This window comes from Hevea brasiliensis, chromosome 5, assembly GCF_030052815.1.
Source record: "Hevea brasiliensis isolate MT/VB/25A 57/8 chromosome 5, ASM3005281v1, whole genome shotgun sequence".
Taxonomy (NCBI): domain Eukaryota; kingdom Viridiplantae; phylum Streptophyta; class Magnoliopsida; order Malpighiales; family Euphorbiaceae; genus Hevea; species Hevea brasiliensis.
In genome coordinates this window covers 8131406-8149006 of record NC_079497.1, presented here as the reverse complement: position 1 = coordinate 8149006, position 17601 = coordinate 8131406, and the positions used below count along the sequence as shown (strand labels likewise).

Sequence of the window (17601 nt, the reverse complement as noted above, 5' to 3'; positions counted from 1 at the left end):
AACATCATGTTTCTTCGACTACCAAGAAAACGCCAACGAATGCATATTGTTTCCATCATTTTCCCATACCTGCTCGTTTCATTTTCTCTGTTTCTGGCTGCCTCCCTTTCTTTTTCTCTCGACTATTATTATAATCAACATTAATCTAATTTTTTAAGTGATCCCTACCTCAATCTCTGATTTTGAAAAGGCTTGAGCTTGCTTATAATATTTGGAGACATGGGTGTTGATCTTGAATCTCTTTCAGAGGCAACCTCTGGTGCCATTGGCTCCTTGCTCAGTACGACGATCTTGTACCCTCTTGATACATGTAAGACCAAGTATCAAGCCGAGGTTCGTGCTCATGGCCAGCGAAAATACAGGTTAACCCATCTCTCTTTTTCGCGCGTTTATGCTCGTTTTTCTTATCATAGTTTTTTTTTTTTTTGATCTGGGTATGCGTAATTCTGTTGCGTGATCATGATCCATTGATCATTTCAATTTGCTAGATTCAAATTCTGTGAGTTTTTAGGTTGTGACGTAGACAGTTTTAACCTATGGACTGTGGAGTTCGCTTGATTACTTACTTTTGAATTGAATCTATTTTGCATGTGTGCCTATTTTGTTGCTTTTAGCTGGATATCTCTATTTCCGTTGAGGTTCTAGGTATGCTTGATAGATTACTGATGTAAATCCAAGACTGACTTGACATAGGCTACAATTATAGTTGTTTATCAGGAATTTGTTTTCCCCGAAAAACTATATTCTTCGAGTATGGGTTGTGTTCTGATTGGGTGTGGCAATACCCTTATGATTTTTGGTGGGTTAAGTATGTAATGACTCAAGGTGTTTGACAGCTTTGGGCATTATAATTGAATTCTAAAAACTACTTGCAGAGTCAACCGTCCACGAGATTGAATAAAGTAAACATTGTGATTTCTCAGTCGGATGCTTTTAGAATTTTTTTTTTCTTCCTCTTTTATTGATTACTTTTTCAGAACTATTCAAAGGGAATAGATGGAATGTAAGGATGGAAATGTCTTATAAAATGATTGCTTGCTAATGAAACCTTTTGGATGAACTGAGCTGAAACTAGATTTGCATTATCAGATGAAATCTTATTCTATCTCTGTGGTGTCTGTGCCACTCAATTTTCTTTCTATTTTCTTTTTTCCTTTGGTTGAACCATCTTCTTCTTCTTCTTCTTCATCCCTCTCTCTCTCTTTTTTCCCCCCCATTGATGGGCGTGAGTTTGATGTTTGTTGTATAGACCTTGGACCTTATTGTTGTGGATCATTCATAACTTCTACAACCTCCAAGGTGGTTTATAGCTTAAATTTTAGGCCAAGTGCAACGCTTAAGAGCAGATTTTAAGTTAATGAGCAACTCGTTGCAAGGCTTACTGTTTAATAGTTTATAATTTTGTGGCTCATGTAGGCACCTTTCTGATGTTTTATGGGAAGCGCTATCCAATGGGCAAATTCTTTCACTGTATCAAGGCTTAGGGACCAAAAATCTGCAGTCTTTCATTTCACAGTTTGTCTACTTCTATGGGTACAGCTACTTTAAAAGGCTATATCTGGAAAAAAGTGGTTTCAAAAGTATTGGAATGAAAGCCAACTTGATTATTGCTGCTGCTGCTGGTGCTTGCACTGCCATCGTGACTCAGGTGAGTCATTAACCATCATTTTTCAAGTCAAGCTGTCATTTCTTGAACACAATACAAAATGTTTAATGCTGTAACTTCTGTCTTAAAAAAATTATGCACGTCCAATTTTGCAAATGGATTTTGGAACTTCTGATTTCATGATATGCAAGCAAATGCTTTTGAACTTTCCTTAGTGGATTTGCAATAGCAAGTGAATTTCAAATCTTACTTTCCTTAGTGGATTTGCAATAGCAAGTGAATTTCAAATCTTACTTTCCTTAGTGGATTTGCAATAGCAAGTGAATTTCAAATCTTACTGACCCTTCACTATCAGAATATGATATCCTGGGCATGTGAAGCACAAATCTTATAATTGCAAATCTCATTAATTTTATGAAAAAAAGATTGTGGTATCGGCTTCTATGTAATTGTGATTTGTGAATCACAGTTTTAGCATATTCCTTACTTGTGATTTAATGGTGGTAGCAATATTGCAAAGACTAATAAATTCTGGAATTATATCAATTGTTAAGTGGTATCTGTTTTCTTTTCTTATTTTTCTGTTTAGAGTCATTTTTGTCCTCTTCTCTTCTTTAATTCCTTCTTTTTTCTTTCCATGCATATTGTATGTTAAAGTTTAATATTTCATTGTGTCTATATCACTTGGTAGCCCTTAGATACGGCCTCCTCAAGGATGCAGACAAGTGCCTTTGGCAAATCAAAAGGACTTTGGCAGACTTTGACTGAGGGCACTTGGAGTGATGCATTTGATGGCCTTGGCATCTCTCTTTTGCTGACCTCAAATCCTTCAATTCAGGTATTGAACTTGGACTTCTTGCTCTAAACCATGACAAACTTTGCTTCAAAAATCTCCATTTTGAGGTTATATTTTATTTAAGAGACGAGCCAAGCTGAGGCCAGAATTTTTACGTAATGCAGTATACAGTGTTTGATCAACTCAAAGAAAGAGTTCTCAAGGGAAAGGAAGATGCTGCAGACAAGGGTTCCTCTGTTGAAGCCCTTTCTGCCTTCGCAGCTTTTGTTCTGGGTGCAATTTCAAAGAGTGCTGCCACCTTCATTACATATCCTGCAATCAGGTGGGTGGCTATCATCTTAAACTGGGGTTTGAAATTTTTTTATAAAGCAAAATTGAGATGTGTTGTCCATACAGGTGTAAGGTGATGATTCAAGCAGCAGATTCAGATGATGATGAAAACAAGAAAGGTCAACCGGAATCCAGTAAAACAGTGCCTGCAGTTGTGTGTGCGATATGGAGAAGAGAAGGATTTTTGGGATTTTTCAAGGGATTGCAAGCCCAGATCTTGAAGACTGTACTGAGCTCAGCATTGCTTTTGATGATCAAAGAGAAAATTACCAGAAGTACTTGGGTTCTCATACTTGCAATCAGAAGGTATCTATTGCTTACAAGGGGCAGAATAAAAAGTGCCTGATGGCAATAAATCATTGATAATATGCTTTAGTTCTTTGTAAATAGAGTGGCTTTAATTGGATGCCAAGAAATAGATGGATTTTATGAGAGCCAGGTTCAATTCCTCAAACAGGAAGGTCAATGGTGAAAAATAAATACTTGAAGTCCAAGGGTAAACGGTACCGAATCAAGGCTACATATTTTATCCTTAGGGTAAGATATAGTTTGCGAGAAATAATCTGAAGCAGGAATTCTTACTTTGCAGGGAGACTGATTAATACCCGTATAAACTGTGACTTGTATTGTTTTCAATTCAGTTCATTTTTCATTTTCTTCTTATTATTCCCAGTTGTATATAAATATGTTTGTGCTTTTCTGGTTAATTGTGTTCAATTATTTTCAGAGTTCCTTGATAATCATTTTGGATACTGATAGGGATTTAGTTTTAAGCAGAGTTGAATGATGAAAATACTAATTGTTTAGAATTAAGATTTAGTTGTTATCGATTTGTAACTGACATCTTCTAGACACATGAAAGGTTTTAAGTCTGGTTGTTGTTAAAGTTAGGGCTAGAAATTGGAGACTTCATCACTTACCAGTTGAATGATGACAATTTATTTATAGTTTTAGTTTAACTTTCAATTTTTGTTTATTATTTTTTTTAAGATTCATGCTTTATTTTTTCTTTTTTAAATACATGCTTGAATTGTTATAATGAAATGAAATTATTAAAAAAATAAGAAATATAGAATATAAAAATTAATAATCTTTTCATTTGTTTCAAGAAAAATATTTTCTTGGAAAATATTTTTTTGTACTTTTAAACATTTGGGGAATTAGAAAAATTGATCAATCAAAAATATTTTTTTAATTAAAGAGAAAATTAAATTATTTTTAAGAAAAATATATTTTTTTTTTCAAAATGAAAGTTATTTTTCATTTTATAAATTTTGATAATTTTATTAAAATGTAAAAAATATTTATATTTACATGAAATAAATATATATAATTAATTTAATATTATAATTAAATAATAAAAAATAATTTTTAAAAGATTTTTTTATAAAAAGTATTTTTTTACATACAAGTTATTTTTTGTAAAAAAAAAGAATTTAAGAAAAAATATTTTTTTATAAAAAATATTTTATAAAAAAATATTTTTGAGACATTTTTTATTATTTAGTTATAATGTTAAATTAATGATGTATATATAAATATTTTTATATTTTAATAAAATTATTAAAATTTAAAAAATAAAAAATAATTTATTTTTTTATCTAAAAATTTTTTTATTGATTTATTTTTTTAAATGTCTCAAATGCTAAATAAATAATAAAGTAAAATATTTTTTTTAAAAATAGATGGAGCTTAAGAATTAGAATAAATATTAATGAAATAATTAATATTTTTATAAAAAATTATTTTGATATTAATAAATATTTTTTAATTTTAAAAATTTATTAAATTATTACTTAAAATAATGAATACAAATCTTAAAAAGAAAAATGAAATAAGACAGTGAGATTGGACCATTTGAGCCCAATTTTTTCTTGTGAGTCGACCCAATCCAAACTCTCGTTGGGTATTTGAGTAATTAACGGCATTATGTCTGTTATCATTCCATCGGTCCGTTCTTATTGCCTGACGCAGACATTCTCGCTTGCCTCTGAAGAAAAAAACAATAAAATAAAATCAATAAAACTGAACGCCCAACGCGCAAGCTTGCGAGCAGGCGGGGGAGAGATCTGTAAGCACTTAGCAGAAGAGAAAGAAAGGGAAATCTTGGAAAGATGATGTCAGGCAATTATACTAGTATTGATAATCAAAAGGACTCGGGATCCGTACCTGTAAGTCTTTCTTTCTTTCTATATTTTCATTTTATTTGCGGATTCTATTGACATCTAATTGGTTTCTTTGGTTTTACGTTGCAGTCTGTTCCAGATCCAGGCCACGTCTCCGTCAGATTCTCAGGTACAATCCTTTTCCTGCTGAAATCCTGTTTCTGCATTTTTTTTTCTTTAATTTTGGTGCAAAATATGTTGCTGTTTGGTAGCTGAGAAAATGCATGGATTTAAATTAAAAATTTGGAATAATATTTAATTAGATGAATTGAATAATAAGTCTAGTTTGAGGTGAGCTTGAAATGATTATGCTAATGCTAATTAGTGCAATTTGTTTGTTTTTTCAGTTTTGTTAATATTCCTATTCAATTGTGATATGATTGCTTGGATATGCGGTTGCAGATTCCAATTTGCAGACGTTTCCTGCTCCAATTGCGCATGGGAAAATCTCTGGTGGATCACACCCTCCTCGTGATGCTGATGGTATGCATTATGAAATTTCATTTTTAATCTGATATAGTTTCGTTTTGGAATAGTTAACAATAGGGAAGTGACAGTGGAACTCTAAAGTGTCTGATGAATCAAATAAAAAACATCGTGAGATGTGTAATTTCAATGTCAATTCAAGGAGGTGGTCTTGTGTTTGTGTTTAATGGCAGCATTTTCGGTGGTGCAGATACATTTTCAAAAACTATTTCCGGTTCTGATGAACCTCAGCAAAGTGGTTGGTTGCGGACATTCACAGTTGCTGCTTATAAGCCGTACTTTGATGTGGACACTATAGATGTTTTGGAGAGAATCAAAGATTCACTTTTCCCCTTCAGAGGAACATTCACTGAGAAAACTGCTGGCAACCCAGATCTGTGAGTTATCTTTGATCAACTCATTTAATCTGTTTGATGGATTTTTTGATTCGAGTAAACATTGAATATATCAGAAACCTTTTTGTTCTTTACATTGAAGCATATCTTCTATTTTAAATTGTTCATTGATACTTCGCTATGATAACACATATAATATACGGATAGAGGAAAAAAGAAATAACAGACAATGTGTTCTCTACCTTATCATCCTAGATGACTAGTGGTAAAGAACATGAAGTAGGGGTACTATGAAATTGAAGACACATCAATCTCACTTTTTATCCCAATCGGATTGTAGTGCAAAACTTACGGGTCGGGTCACAATTTGGATTCATAAAAATATATCCAAATTTCAAGCAATAAAAAATTACAATTATTTCCATTGGCTTGAATTCCCTCCATCATCAACAAAAATAATTGTAAACACTCTGTCTTGCCATATGCCCTTGTAAGACTATCGAGAACTACAAACACTAACCAATGTCTAAACTTGCTGACTAGGGCTCCCTTGGTCATCATATCTGTTAGATTATCATGTGTAAAGACTTTTTACACAACTACAGTCCCCTGAGATACAATGTCCCGAATGAAGTGATATCTGACATCAATGTGCTTAGTTCACTCATGGTACATATGATTCCTTGTGAGATGTATTACACTTTGGCTGTCACAAAACACTGTTGACTTGTTCTGTATCAATCCAAGATCACTCACCAAATCCTGTAACTATAAAGCTTCCTTTATTGCCTCTGTTAAAGCTATATATTCAGCCTTTGTGGTAGACAAAGCAACTGTAGTTTGCAATGTTGCCTTCCAACTGATAACACTTCTAGAGAGAGTAAACAAATAGCCTGTCAAAAATTTTCACTTGTCTAAGTCCTCTGCAAAATCTGAATCCACATAGCCAACAACTGAATTACTCATCTTTGCCACATCAAATGTCAGACCCATCTGTAGTACCCTTCAAATATCTTAGAATCCATTTCACTGCCTGCCAATGCTCTTTCCCAAGACACGCTATGTATCTACTTATAACACTAACTATATGTGAAATGTCAGGTCGGGTGTAAACCATAGCATACATGATGCTACCAATAGCGCCAGTAAGGAACATTGGACATATGCTCCATCTTCTCATCTGTTTTTGATGACATGTCTGCATTTAACTTGAAATGGGTAGCAAACAGAACGGTCACAGGCTTAGTATTATTCATGTTGAAATGCTTAAGCACTTTCTCAACATCGACCTACTGAGACAAGCAAAGCTTCCCAAAACTTTTATCCCTAGTAATTTCTATTCCCAATATCTTCTTTGCAGCATCCAAATCCTTCATCTCAAACTCATAACTTAACTGTTTTTTCAGAATGTTAATTTGTGATATGCTTTTAGCAGCATTAAGCATGCCATCCACATACATCAGCAAATAGACAAAGGAATCATCTAAAAGTTTCTTATGATATATACAACTGTCATATGAACTATGAATAAAGCTATTACGAACCATGAATGTATCAAATCTTATGTACCATTGCCTAGGGGACTATTTTAGACCATATAAAGACTTCTTAAGCAAGTAAACATAGTTTTCCAGACCTGGAATAACAAATCCCTCATGCTCAACTCAACTCAACTCAACTAAGCCTTTATCCCAAAAATTTGGGGTCGGCTATATGGATTCGCTTTCTCCACTCTGAACGATTTTGGGTTAAATCCTCAGAAATGTGTAATGCTTCTAGGTCATGTTGTACTACTCTCCTCCAAGTCAATTTTGGTCTACCCCTTTTTTTCTTTCTATCCTCTAACCTAATGTGCTCTACTTGTCTAACTGGAGCCTCCGTATGTCTACGCTTCACATGACCAAACCACCTCAATCTCCCTTCTCTCAACTTATCTTCAATTGGCACAACTCCTACATTTTCTCTAATACTCTCATTATGGCCTTTATCTAGTCTAGTATGGCCACTCATCCACCTTAATATTCTCATCTCTGCAACTCTTATCTTAGATGCATATGACTCTTTCAGTGCCCAACACTCACTACCATATAAAATAGCCGGTCGTATGGCTGTACGGTAAAATTTTCCTTTTAATTTATTGGGAATCTTACGATCACATAAAACTCCCGTGGCACGTCTCTACTTCAACCATCCTGCTTTAATCCTATGACTAACATCCTCCTCACATCCCCCATCTACTTGAAGGACTGAGCCTAAATATTTAAAGTGATTACTTTGGGGCAATATCACTCTATTCAAACTAACTCCTTCCCTATCACCAGTTTGGCCTTCACTGAACCTGCAATGCATGTATTTTGTCTTCGTTCTACTTAACTTAAAACCCTTTGACTCTAAAGTACTTCTCCAAAGTTCTAGCTTTCTATTGATTCCTTCTCGTGTCTCATCTATCAAAACAATATCATCCGCAAACATCATGCACCAAGGAATACTTTCTTGTATATGTTTCGTCAGTTCATCTAAAACTAATGTAAAAAGGTAAGGGCTTATGGCTGATCCTTGGTGTAATCCAATTGAGATCGGAAAATCTCGTGTCCCCTCCCACTGTGCGCACAATAGTAGTTGCTCCTTCATACATATCTTTCAATACTTGTATGTACCTAATAGATCCCCTCTTTTGTTCTAACACATTCCATAAGACCTCTCTTGGAACACTATCGTGAGCCTTCTCCAAATCAATAAAAACCATGTGTAGATCTTTCTTCACATCTCTATATTTCTCCATCAAGCTTCTAATGAGAAAGATCGCTTCCATAGTAGAGCAATGGGCATGAAACCAAATTGATTGAGAGAGATAGAAGTATCATGACGTAGTCGATGCTCCACAACTCTCTCCCACAACTTCATAGTATGGCTTATGAGTTTAATTCCCCTATAGTTTGAGCAACTTTGTATGTCTCCCTTATTTTTAAAAATAGGTACTAAAATACTCTTCCTCCATTCATCAGGCATTTTCTTTGAGTTTAGAATCTTATTAAATAATTTAGTTAACTATTCCACTCCCGTATCTCCCAAATACTTCCACACTTCAATTGGTATTTCATCGGGTCCACAGGCTTTACCCACTTTCATTCTCTTAAGTGCTTCCTTTACTTCTAAAGATCTAATCCTTCTAGTATAATTCACATTCTTTTCTATTGTTCTATAATCTATATTCACGCTATTACCATTTTGACTATTATTAAAGAGATCATTAAAATAATTTCTCCATCTTTCTTTAATGTCCTCATCTTTCACCAACACTTTTCCTTCTTTATCCTTAATGCACCTAACTTGATTGAGATCTTGACATTTCCTTTCCCTCCTCCTTGCTAATCTATAAATATCTTTCTCCCCTTCTTTAGTTTCAAGTTTCTCATATAACTTTTCAAAGGCTTGTGCTCTTGCTTGACTAACTGCCTTTTTTGCCTCTTTCTTTGCTATCTTGTACTGTTCATATACCTCATTATTATCACATTTAGGTAATTTCTTACACCATTCACTTTTTCTCTTTACTGCCTTTTGTACTTCCTCATTCCACCATCATCTCTCTTTTGAGGGTGGTCCATGTCCTTTAGACTCTCCAAGTACTTTTCTAGCTACTTCTCTAATCTTTGATGCCATATGTATCCACATATCATTTGCCTCCATATCCAGCTTCTATACTTCGGACTCGAGAAGCTCGTTTTTGAACTTCACTTGCTTTACTCCTTTGAACTCCCACCACTTTGTTCGAGCTACACTATTACTTCTGACCTTACTTGAATTGTTCCTAAACTTGACATCCAAGACCACCAACCGATGTTGACTTGTTAAAGCCTCTCCTGGAATGACCTTGCAATCCTTGCATAGAGCTCTATTTGTCTTCCTAGTTAAGAGGAAGTCGATTTGGCTTCTATGTTGCCCACTTTTGAAAGTCACTAAATGTGACTCTCTTTTTATAAAGTAGGTATTTGCTAGTATTAGGTCGTATGCCATAGCAAAATCCAAGATGCTTTTTCCCTCCTCATTTGATTGCCAAAACCAAAACCTCAATGAATATTCTCATAACCTTGTCTATCACTTCCTACATGCCCAATCAAATCTCCACCAATGAAAACATTCTCTTCATTCGGTATGCTTTGCATTAAATCATCCATATCTTCTCAAAACCTTTGTTTACTCTCACTATCTAGTCCTATTTGTGGGGCATAAGCACTAACTATATTTATTGTTTTTCCTTCTAGTACTAGCTTTACTAGTATAATTCTATCTTCTACTCTTTTCACAGCTATTACTGAGTCTTTCAATGTCCTGTCTATGATTATGCCCACTCCGTTCTTGTTTCTCTCTTTTCCAGTAAACCACAGTTTGTACTCTGAATTACCCACTTCCTTACTTTTCTTTCCTACCCATTTAGTCTCCTGAATGCAAGCAATATTCACCCTTCTCCTTTCCAAGGTATCCACAAGCTCCATTAATTTTCTTGTAAGTGATCCAACATTCCAAGTACCAACCCTGATCCTTCTCCTATCCTGCTCCTTCCTAATTGGTCTCCTTCTATGATATCTTCTATTGTTTTCTATGTCTATCTTGTGTTCTGTTCCACTATTTATTCTACTATCTGTCCTATGGACTAACTTCTTTACTCACACCCGTCCATGAAGTGGGAACCCTTGCTCACTTAACACCACACCCGGGCGCCAGCATGGCGCGTAGCTTTCGGTGAACACCCTACACCCTTGCATATTTCTCACTACACCCGGGCTCCGATGTAGCGCGTCGTTAGTAGAGGACGCCCCAATGTTTATATCATTTGAATCCATATCATAGGGTGTGACGAAATTTTTACGCTGGTTGTCACCTACCGCAACCCTCCTCCTTTATCCGGGCTTGGGACCGGCTAAGCACAAACTACTTAGGCGGAGTTGACAAATCCCTCATGCTGACTCATATAAATTTTCTCCTCCGGCTCACCATGCAAAAATGTTGTTTTTACATTTAATTGCTCAAGCTCTAAATCATGCAGAGAAACCATAGCAAGTAAGACCGTGATAGAACTGTGCTTTACAACTGGAGAAAATATTTCATTAAAGTCAATATCCTCTCTCTGAGTAAAGCCTTTTGCTATCAATTGTGTCTTATATCAAGGTGTTTCAACCCTTAGAGTGTCTTCCTTTTTCTTGAACACCCCCATTTGCAGCCTACCACCTTCTATCCCTTAGGCAATGGTACAAGCTCCCAAGCCTGATTCTTGTGAAGAGATTCAATTTCTTCACCCGTAGCACCGATCTACTTATCTGCATCTGAACAAGAAATAGATTCTCTATAATTGCTGGGTTAATGCACATCAACCGTCTCAGCAGCTGACAAGGGAAACACAACTAGATCCGCATATGCATATCTGTACGGGGGTCTAATCTATCTTCTCTTTCTACCTGTTGCAATGTTATATGGTTTCTGTCACTGTTGCTGTTGTTTAGGTGCATCCTCTTGTTGATTAGGATCCTGCACCTTATCCTTTGAATAACTAGACTGAACTGCTGAAGTATCAATGTCAAGCTCCACCTGTTCTCTAACACCGTGATCTGACTCTGCTATTGACTTCTCTCTCTGACCATCCAATGAAGCAGACTTGTTAAATGTCACATCCCTACTGATAATTAATCCTGGAGACTTTGGATCATTGCACCACAACCTGTAGCTTTTCACTCCAGATGCATACCCTAGAAATATGCATTTTCTTGCTCTTGGCTCAAGCTTACTATCCCTTACATGAGCATAAGCAGGGCAACTAAACACTCTCAGCTGAGAGTAATTAGTAGGTGAACCGGACCAGATCTCAAAAGGAGTTTTGCACTCAATAGCTATAGATGGAGATCTATTAACCAAGAAACATGCTGTATTAATTACTTTAACTTAGAAATCTTTTCCCAATCTTGAATGTGAGAGCATGCTTCGTTCTTTGTCACAAAGTGTTCTGTTCATGCGTTCTGCAATACCATTTTATTATGGTGTCCTTGCACAAGTGTGGTGTCTCACTATACCTTCATTGCTGCAGAATGTATCGAACTAACGATTGCAAAATTTCAACCGGTTATCAGTTCTAAGACGCTTGACCTTCTTTTCTGTTTGCTTCTCAATTATTGTCTTCCACTTTACAAAGGTTGAAAATGCCTTATCTTTTGTTTTCAAAAAATACACCCATACCATCCGAGAGTAATCATCAATCAAAGTCATGAAGTGCCTAGCACCGCTCTTGGAAGGGATTTTGTTAGGACCCCATAGATCTGAGTGGATATAATCTACTGTTCCTCTGGTTTTGCGCATTGCCTTTTTGTTTAACTTCATCCTGGTCTGTTTGCCAAACACACAGTGTTCACAAAAGTCCATAGATTCTATTTTCTGTCCATCCAACAAATCTTGCTTGCTCAACATAGATAATCCTCTTTCACTCATATGATCAAGACGCAGATGCCACAATTGAGTTTGATTCTGATTATTGCTTTCGGATGCTATTGCAGCTTCTCCTGAAACTGTACTGCCCTGAAGAAAATACAATTCTAAAACTAAATTGCTCTTGATGAGTACCATAGAGCCCTTGCACACTTGAAGAACTTCATTCTCTATATGGTATCTAAATCCATGAGAGTCAAGTGTCCCAAGAGAAATCAAGTTCCTCTTCAGTCCTGAAACATGCCAACACTCTATATTTCTGAACAATGCCATCAAACATCCTCAATCTGATGTTACCAATTCCTTTCACAGATAATGCACGATCATTGCCCAGAATCACCTTACTACTCATCTCTTTGTAAGTGACAAACCAGTTTCTGTGTGGATACATGTTATAAGTAGCACCAGTATCAAGAATCCAGGAATTTTGTCCATGACCTGAATTCACGGATAAAATTTCTCTAGCACTGCCATCACCATCAGAGTTGATAAAACTGTCAACCACATTTGCAAAACTTTCTGGTTGCTTTTTCTTTTTATTTTTCAACTTGACACAGTCTCTCCTGTAGTGACCTTGCTTTTCGCACTTAAAACAGTTAGCCTTTTTCATTCTTGACTTAGATCTGGCCTTAGATTTCTTCCTGCTGGAAGAGCCTTCTCTTGAATGTGTTCTTTCCCTGGTCACCAAATCTTTCCCCTTAAATCTTTCTCTATCATCTAGAAAATTCTTTTTTAAGTCCTTTGATTCTAGAGAATTACTAACATCGTCCAGTAAATTTTCGTCTTTCCCGTACAACAGAGTATCAATAAGTCTCATAGCATGTTGGCAAAGAATATAACACAATAAGAGCCTGATGCTAACTATCAATCTCAATATCAATATTATTCAAGTCCATAATGATTGAATTAAATTCATTCAGATGTTCTTTAATAGGCGTACCTTCGCTCATTCTCAGATTGTAAAGCCTTTTCTTCATATACAGGCGGTTGGTCAACGATTTGGTAGAGTACAACTCCTCCAATTTCTTCCATATCGCAGACGTTGAGCTTTCACTAGCAATTTCGTGTAGGACATTATTAGTTACGCTCTTGAAAATTGCACTCAAGGCTCTCTCCTTGAGATCAACCTTCTCTGCCTCTTTCGTACCTTCTGAAAAGTTATACTCAATTGGCTTCCATAGACCTTTTAGGATCAAGGAAAATTTGATTTTAATCTTTTACAGACTGAAACTCGACCTACCATCAAACTTCTCTATCTTATGTTTCGTTGAAGATGGCGCCATCTGTAAACCCTTGGTTTTGCGCACGAAGCTCTGATATCAGTTTGTTATGACAGGCACGCAAATCTAAGGCACATATAAAAATCGTACAATCACACAGTATAGATAAGAGAAGAAGAATAACACAGGATTTAATGTGGTTCAACCGTAAGGTCTACGTTCATGGATAAAATAAGAGTAAAAGTTTCATTGTGATGAAAAGAGCAAGATATAATCACTTAGAACTCTCAAACTTTAACCTCAGTGTGTTTCCTGAATATCTTACAACTCTACCCCAAATGGCAGAATATTACAATATTTATATTGATCAGTTCGTGCCCTCCGCTACCACCACTGATCTCACTTTTTATCCCAATCGTCGCATCGCAAAACTTTCGAGTCGAGTCACAATTCGGGTCCTTGAAAGCATATTCAAATTTCAAGCCACAAAAAATAACAATGACAATGTTAATGCAATATGCAAAATTTATGGGCTTGCCCTACAACAATATGATGATTTAAAAAAAATTCTCATGTCGTATTTGTTTACTTGTTGTTACAGGACAAAAATAGTACTTTTTTTCAGAACAATGAAAGTTCATTTGGACACATGAATGCATAAAAAAGTAATATAATTTTATTGTAGAAGGTTTGTAGGTTGTGTGCTTTATTACTTTTATTTATGCATAAATAAAAATTGGATGGCAAGCAAAATATGAAGGCTTTAAAGATGATTTGGAGTTTTTACTTGGAAGAGTAAATTTGTGCAAAGTATTTGGCAAGAAAAAAATGCCAAAACATTGGCAGGATTATAGGCACCATATAATTTGCAGAATGTCCTAGTAAAGTTTCTGTATCTGAGAACCTCCCTCCCCAGAAGTGACACTGACAACCTCTTCTGATAACTGTCGACTCTGAGTATTGTGAGCCCTGATTTATTTTTCCTTATGAATTATCTATTTGTTCTTTTAACATTTGACTGTTATCATATTACCTAATTTTTATCCCGATCAAGTTCTTCTCTTTGTAAATCATATAATTATCTTGGTCTTCTGTCTTGGGAGTTGGGACTGCGTTAAGTTTTTTGATTTGGAAACTAAGTCTTTCCTCTGGTCATCTGAGAGAACGAATGAAATGTTATGAAATTTCTATTAACTAGTGCATGCTAAGAGTCTAACACAATGATGAGAATTTATGCTTTTATCAGCCTTTGGTGGTACTGAACAGTTATAGTTCCAGATACAAGCCACTAGTAAAAAAAACTAGCAAGCAAACCCATTATATATGATGGTTCTACTGTTCTCATTTGTCTCTTTCCCTTTTTATTTCCTTCAAGTTACATTTGATGGGAGTTGAAAAGTTCTCATCCCCTTTAAGCTTGCTTGGTACATTTTAGGGGAGAAGGGGAAAAGTTAAGGGAGTAACATTTACCCTGTTTTAATCCCATTTGGGGATTAAGTTTGCACCTCCCCTCCAAGGTTAACAAAAGAAAAGGGAGTTTGGGGAGGGGGGTGCTTGGGGGGGAATTCTTTTTCAAAATTTTTATTTTACTCTTATTTAATTTTCTCATATGACTTTAACAACATACCAAACATACTTAATTATCATTCCATAAGTTTTGACCCCAATCCATTACTCCCTTAAATATTACTCCTATAATTGTTCACTCCCCTCCACCCTTTCTGTTACCTCCATAACAAACACACCCTAAGTAATAAATGTGTCTTAAATTTCAATATCTGTGCAGGTATGGACCATTCTGGATATGCACTACCCTAATCTTTGTGGCAGCTTCAATTGGCACTTTTGTTACGTATATAGCACACAAGCTACAAAAGAAAGAATGGGAATATGACATAAATCTGGTGACTTGGTCTGCTGGTGTGTTCTATGGATATGTGACCATTGTTCCTCTTGGATTGTATGTAATCCTTAAGTACTTTTCAGCACCATCTGGCCTTGTCCAGCTGTTTTGTCTCTATGGCTACTCCTTATTTATCTTTATTCCAGCATTGGTAAGTTTTCTGTTTGCTGTGAATTCTTGTTAGTTCTTCAGCTTCCATTATTTTGACAAAAATGTTGACCAAACAAAAATAGAAAAATAATTCTGGGAAAGCTTGTTATCAAGTAAATGCCCGTAAAGAGATCCAACACTTCATAAAACAGTTGAAAAATAGATTGGAAGAAATATACATTTATTCCTGAAAATTTCATATAAACATTTTTGCCAAATAGTCTTACATAAGAAGTAATAGTTAGATGTGCTCTCTTTTTCAAATGTTGCACTCAATTTTGTGCAACCTCTTTGTAGTTGTGTAGCTCCAATGATCCTTAGCAAATAGGTTTTATTAAGAAACTTGTTCAGCAATAAACTATTGCGGTAATGTATTGATTTAAAAACATTTCAGGATGATGCAGATTTAATAGAAAAAGTAAGAGCAGGGAAGAAGAGAGAAAATTTCAGAGAGAAGAATAGAAGATTAGAGAAGAATCCAAGGGAGGAGAGTTTCCATTCAATCAATATACACTAATTACAATAGAGTCAGCTCCTTACATGCAGATTATAGTAACTGACTATCAGCTAGCTCACTAACTACTTGAACATTTACAACAGATTTGCAACTAATCTAACAACATTTTTAACAGAATTACAACTCATCCTTTTCAGTTGTAAACTGTATCGTATCACAAGAGGATGGGCTTATTGATGGAAAAAGTAAAAATTTGCAGCAGGATGGCATTGTCACAAGTACCCTGGAGAAAATTCTTATTTGAATTAGTTCTTTAGCAGCAATTTGTGATGATTTAGGATGAGAGATGTATGAAGTGATTTTTTTATTGCTTGTCTGAATATAAGCCACATATTTGGACAACCTATATTATGTTGTGAAGATAAGATATGAGAATAATGAGATTATCCTGCTTCTATTTTAAAAAATGAAGATTTCATGAGTGTTCCAACAGGCATTGGCAAGTAGCTGAAATTTTGCATTTGGTTGCAGTGTCTCTCCATTATTCCGTTGGAAATTTTCAGGTGGGTGGTCGCTGGTGTTGCAGGCTTTATGTCAGCAACCTTTGTGGCACTTAATCTACGAACCCATATCAAATCTGCAGGTGAAAGGTGGTTTTTGATCGTAGCTAGCATCTTTCTATTGCAGCTGGCACTGTCTGTGGTTTTGAAACTTTATTTGTTCACTGTTACAGTATAGGAATAAACTAGCATGAACAGGTTGTAGATCACAATGAAAGTTTTACCGTTTTTGGTCATTTGGCTTTATATTCTTGCAATATTTTTCCGATATAAATTGTTCAATGGTTAAAACCCTCTTGTATTCATTTTATTTGTGGCAATATAATTCAAATGACTATCATCTCTAAAATTGTGATGTATTTTGTGAGTTAATGCTTGTGTCCAACAACATAAATTAGTTTTGTTGACCATAAACAGAGCTCCAGGGTTGTGGTGTGGCTGCTTTTAACATGAGATGGAAAAAGGTTCTGCTGTTGCTATGTAGGATTTGATGGAGAATGATTCTGTTCCTGGTGAATCCATGTAAAGCTACGGTCGCATGGCTCTCAATATAGGACAGGAACCTAAATGGGTACTTGAGAAATTAATAAATAGTCATGATGGGTCATGTTTCATGCTTTTGGCACCTATTGCGAACAACAGAACCTGGTGTCTCTCTCACCAAGTGACTGGGGCCTTGAAGCAGACTTCGTATGGCAATGGTATGGATCTTAATCGTTGCAGTATATTTGATATGTCGGTTAAAAAAACAAAACAAGTCTCGACTAGAGAAGGTGACATCCCAGCTACAACCTGGCTGGGTTAACCTAGATGAACCCTACCTAACGGAGTATGCAACCCTGACGTCATATAACTATGGTAAATGGTAAATTCCTTCCTCGCCGACGAGCCGCCATTTGCTTATTTTCGGCAACAAATCAAATTCGAGACTAGAGTTTGCCGTTTATTAATGACTAATTCTCTTTTTTTCATAATTATATTGATAAGTTCACGTATATTGCTTTCGTCAAAGATAAGGTCTCTCCGTCGAAATTTTGTTTATTTTGACATTAACTAAGGTCCTATAATTGTAGTGTAGTCGATTACATTATATATTTAATTATATTATTTGATAAAAAAAAT

The 17601-nt window shown here is 35.5% G+C and overlaps 2 protein-coding genes across 3 annotated transcripts in view; both read left to right on the top strand.

Annotated features, from left to right (window-relative positions):
- Window positions 1–16828, top strand: part of LOC110644503 (uncharacterized) — a 43575-nt gene extending 26747 nt beyond the window's left edge. The window contains exons 2-7 of one of the 2 annotated variants that reach the window (XM_058146820.1): window positions 4818–4903; window positions 4988–5027; window positions 5300–5380; window positions 5574–5760; window positions 15196–15463; window positions 16451–16828. In XM_058146820.1, the coding sequence (XP_058002803.1) occupies window positions 4847–4903; window positions 4988–5027; window positions 5300–5380; window positions 5574–5760; window positions 15196–15463; window positions 16451–16657 (840 nt within the window). In that variant the 5' untranslated portion in view covers window positions 4818–4846 and the 3' untranslated portion in view covers window positions 16658–16828. Of the gene's footprint in view, window positions 1–4690; window positions 4904–4987; window positions 5028–5299; window positions 5381–5573; window positions 5761–15195; window positions 15464–16450 lie in introns of those variants that run through there. The other variant, XM_021797312.2, reaches the window with a different exon arrangement.
- Window positions 37–3398, top strand: LOC110644501 (peroxisomal adenine nucleotide carrier 1). Its single transcript, XM_058146819.1, has 5 exons — window positions 37–362; window positions 1417–1648; window positions 2298–2444; window positions 2567–2724; window positions 2799–3398. The coding sequence occupies exons 1-5, from the start codon at window positions 220–222 to the stop codon at window positions 3076–3078; spliced, it is 960 nt and encodes a 319-aa protein (XP_058002802.1). The 5' UTR covers window positions 37–219; the 3' UTR covers window positions 3079–3398.
- Window positions 16829–17601: the final 773 nt, after the last annotated feature.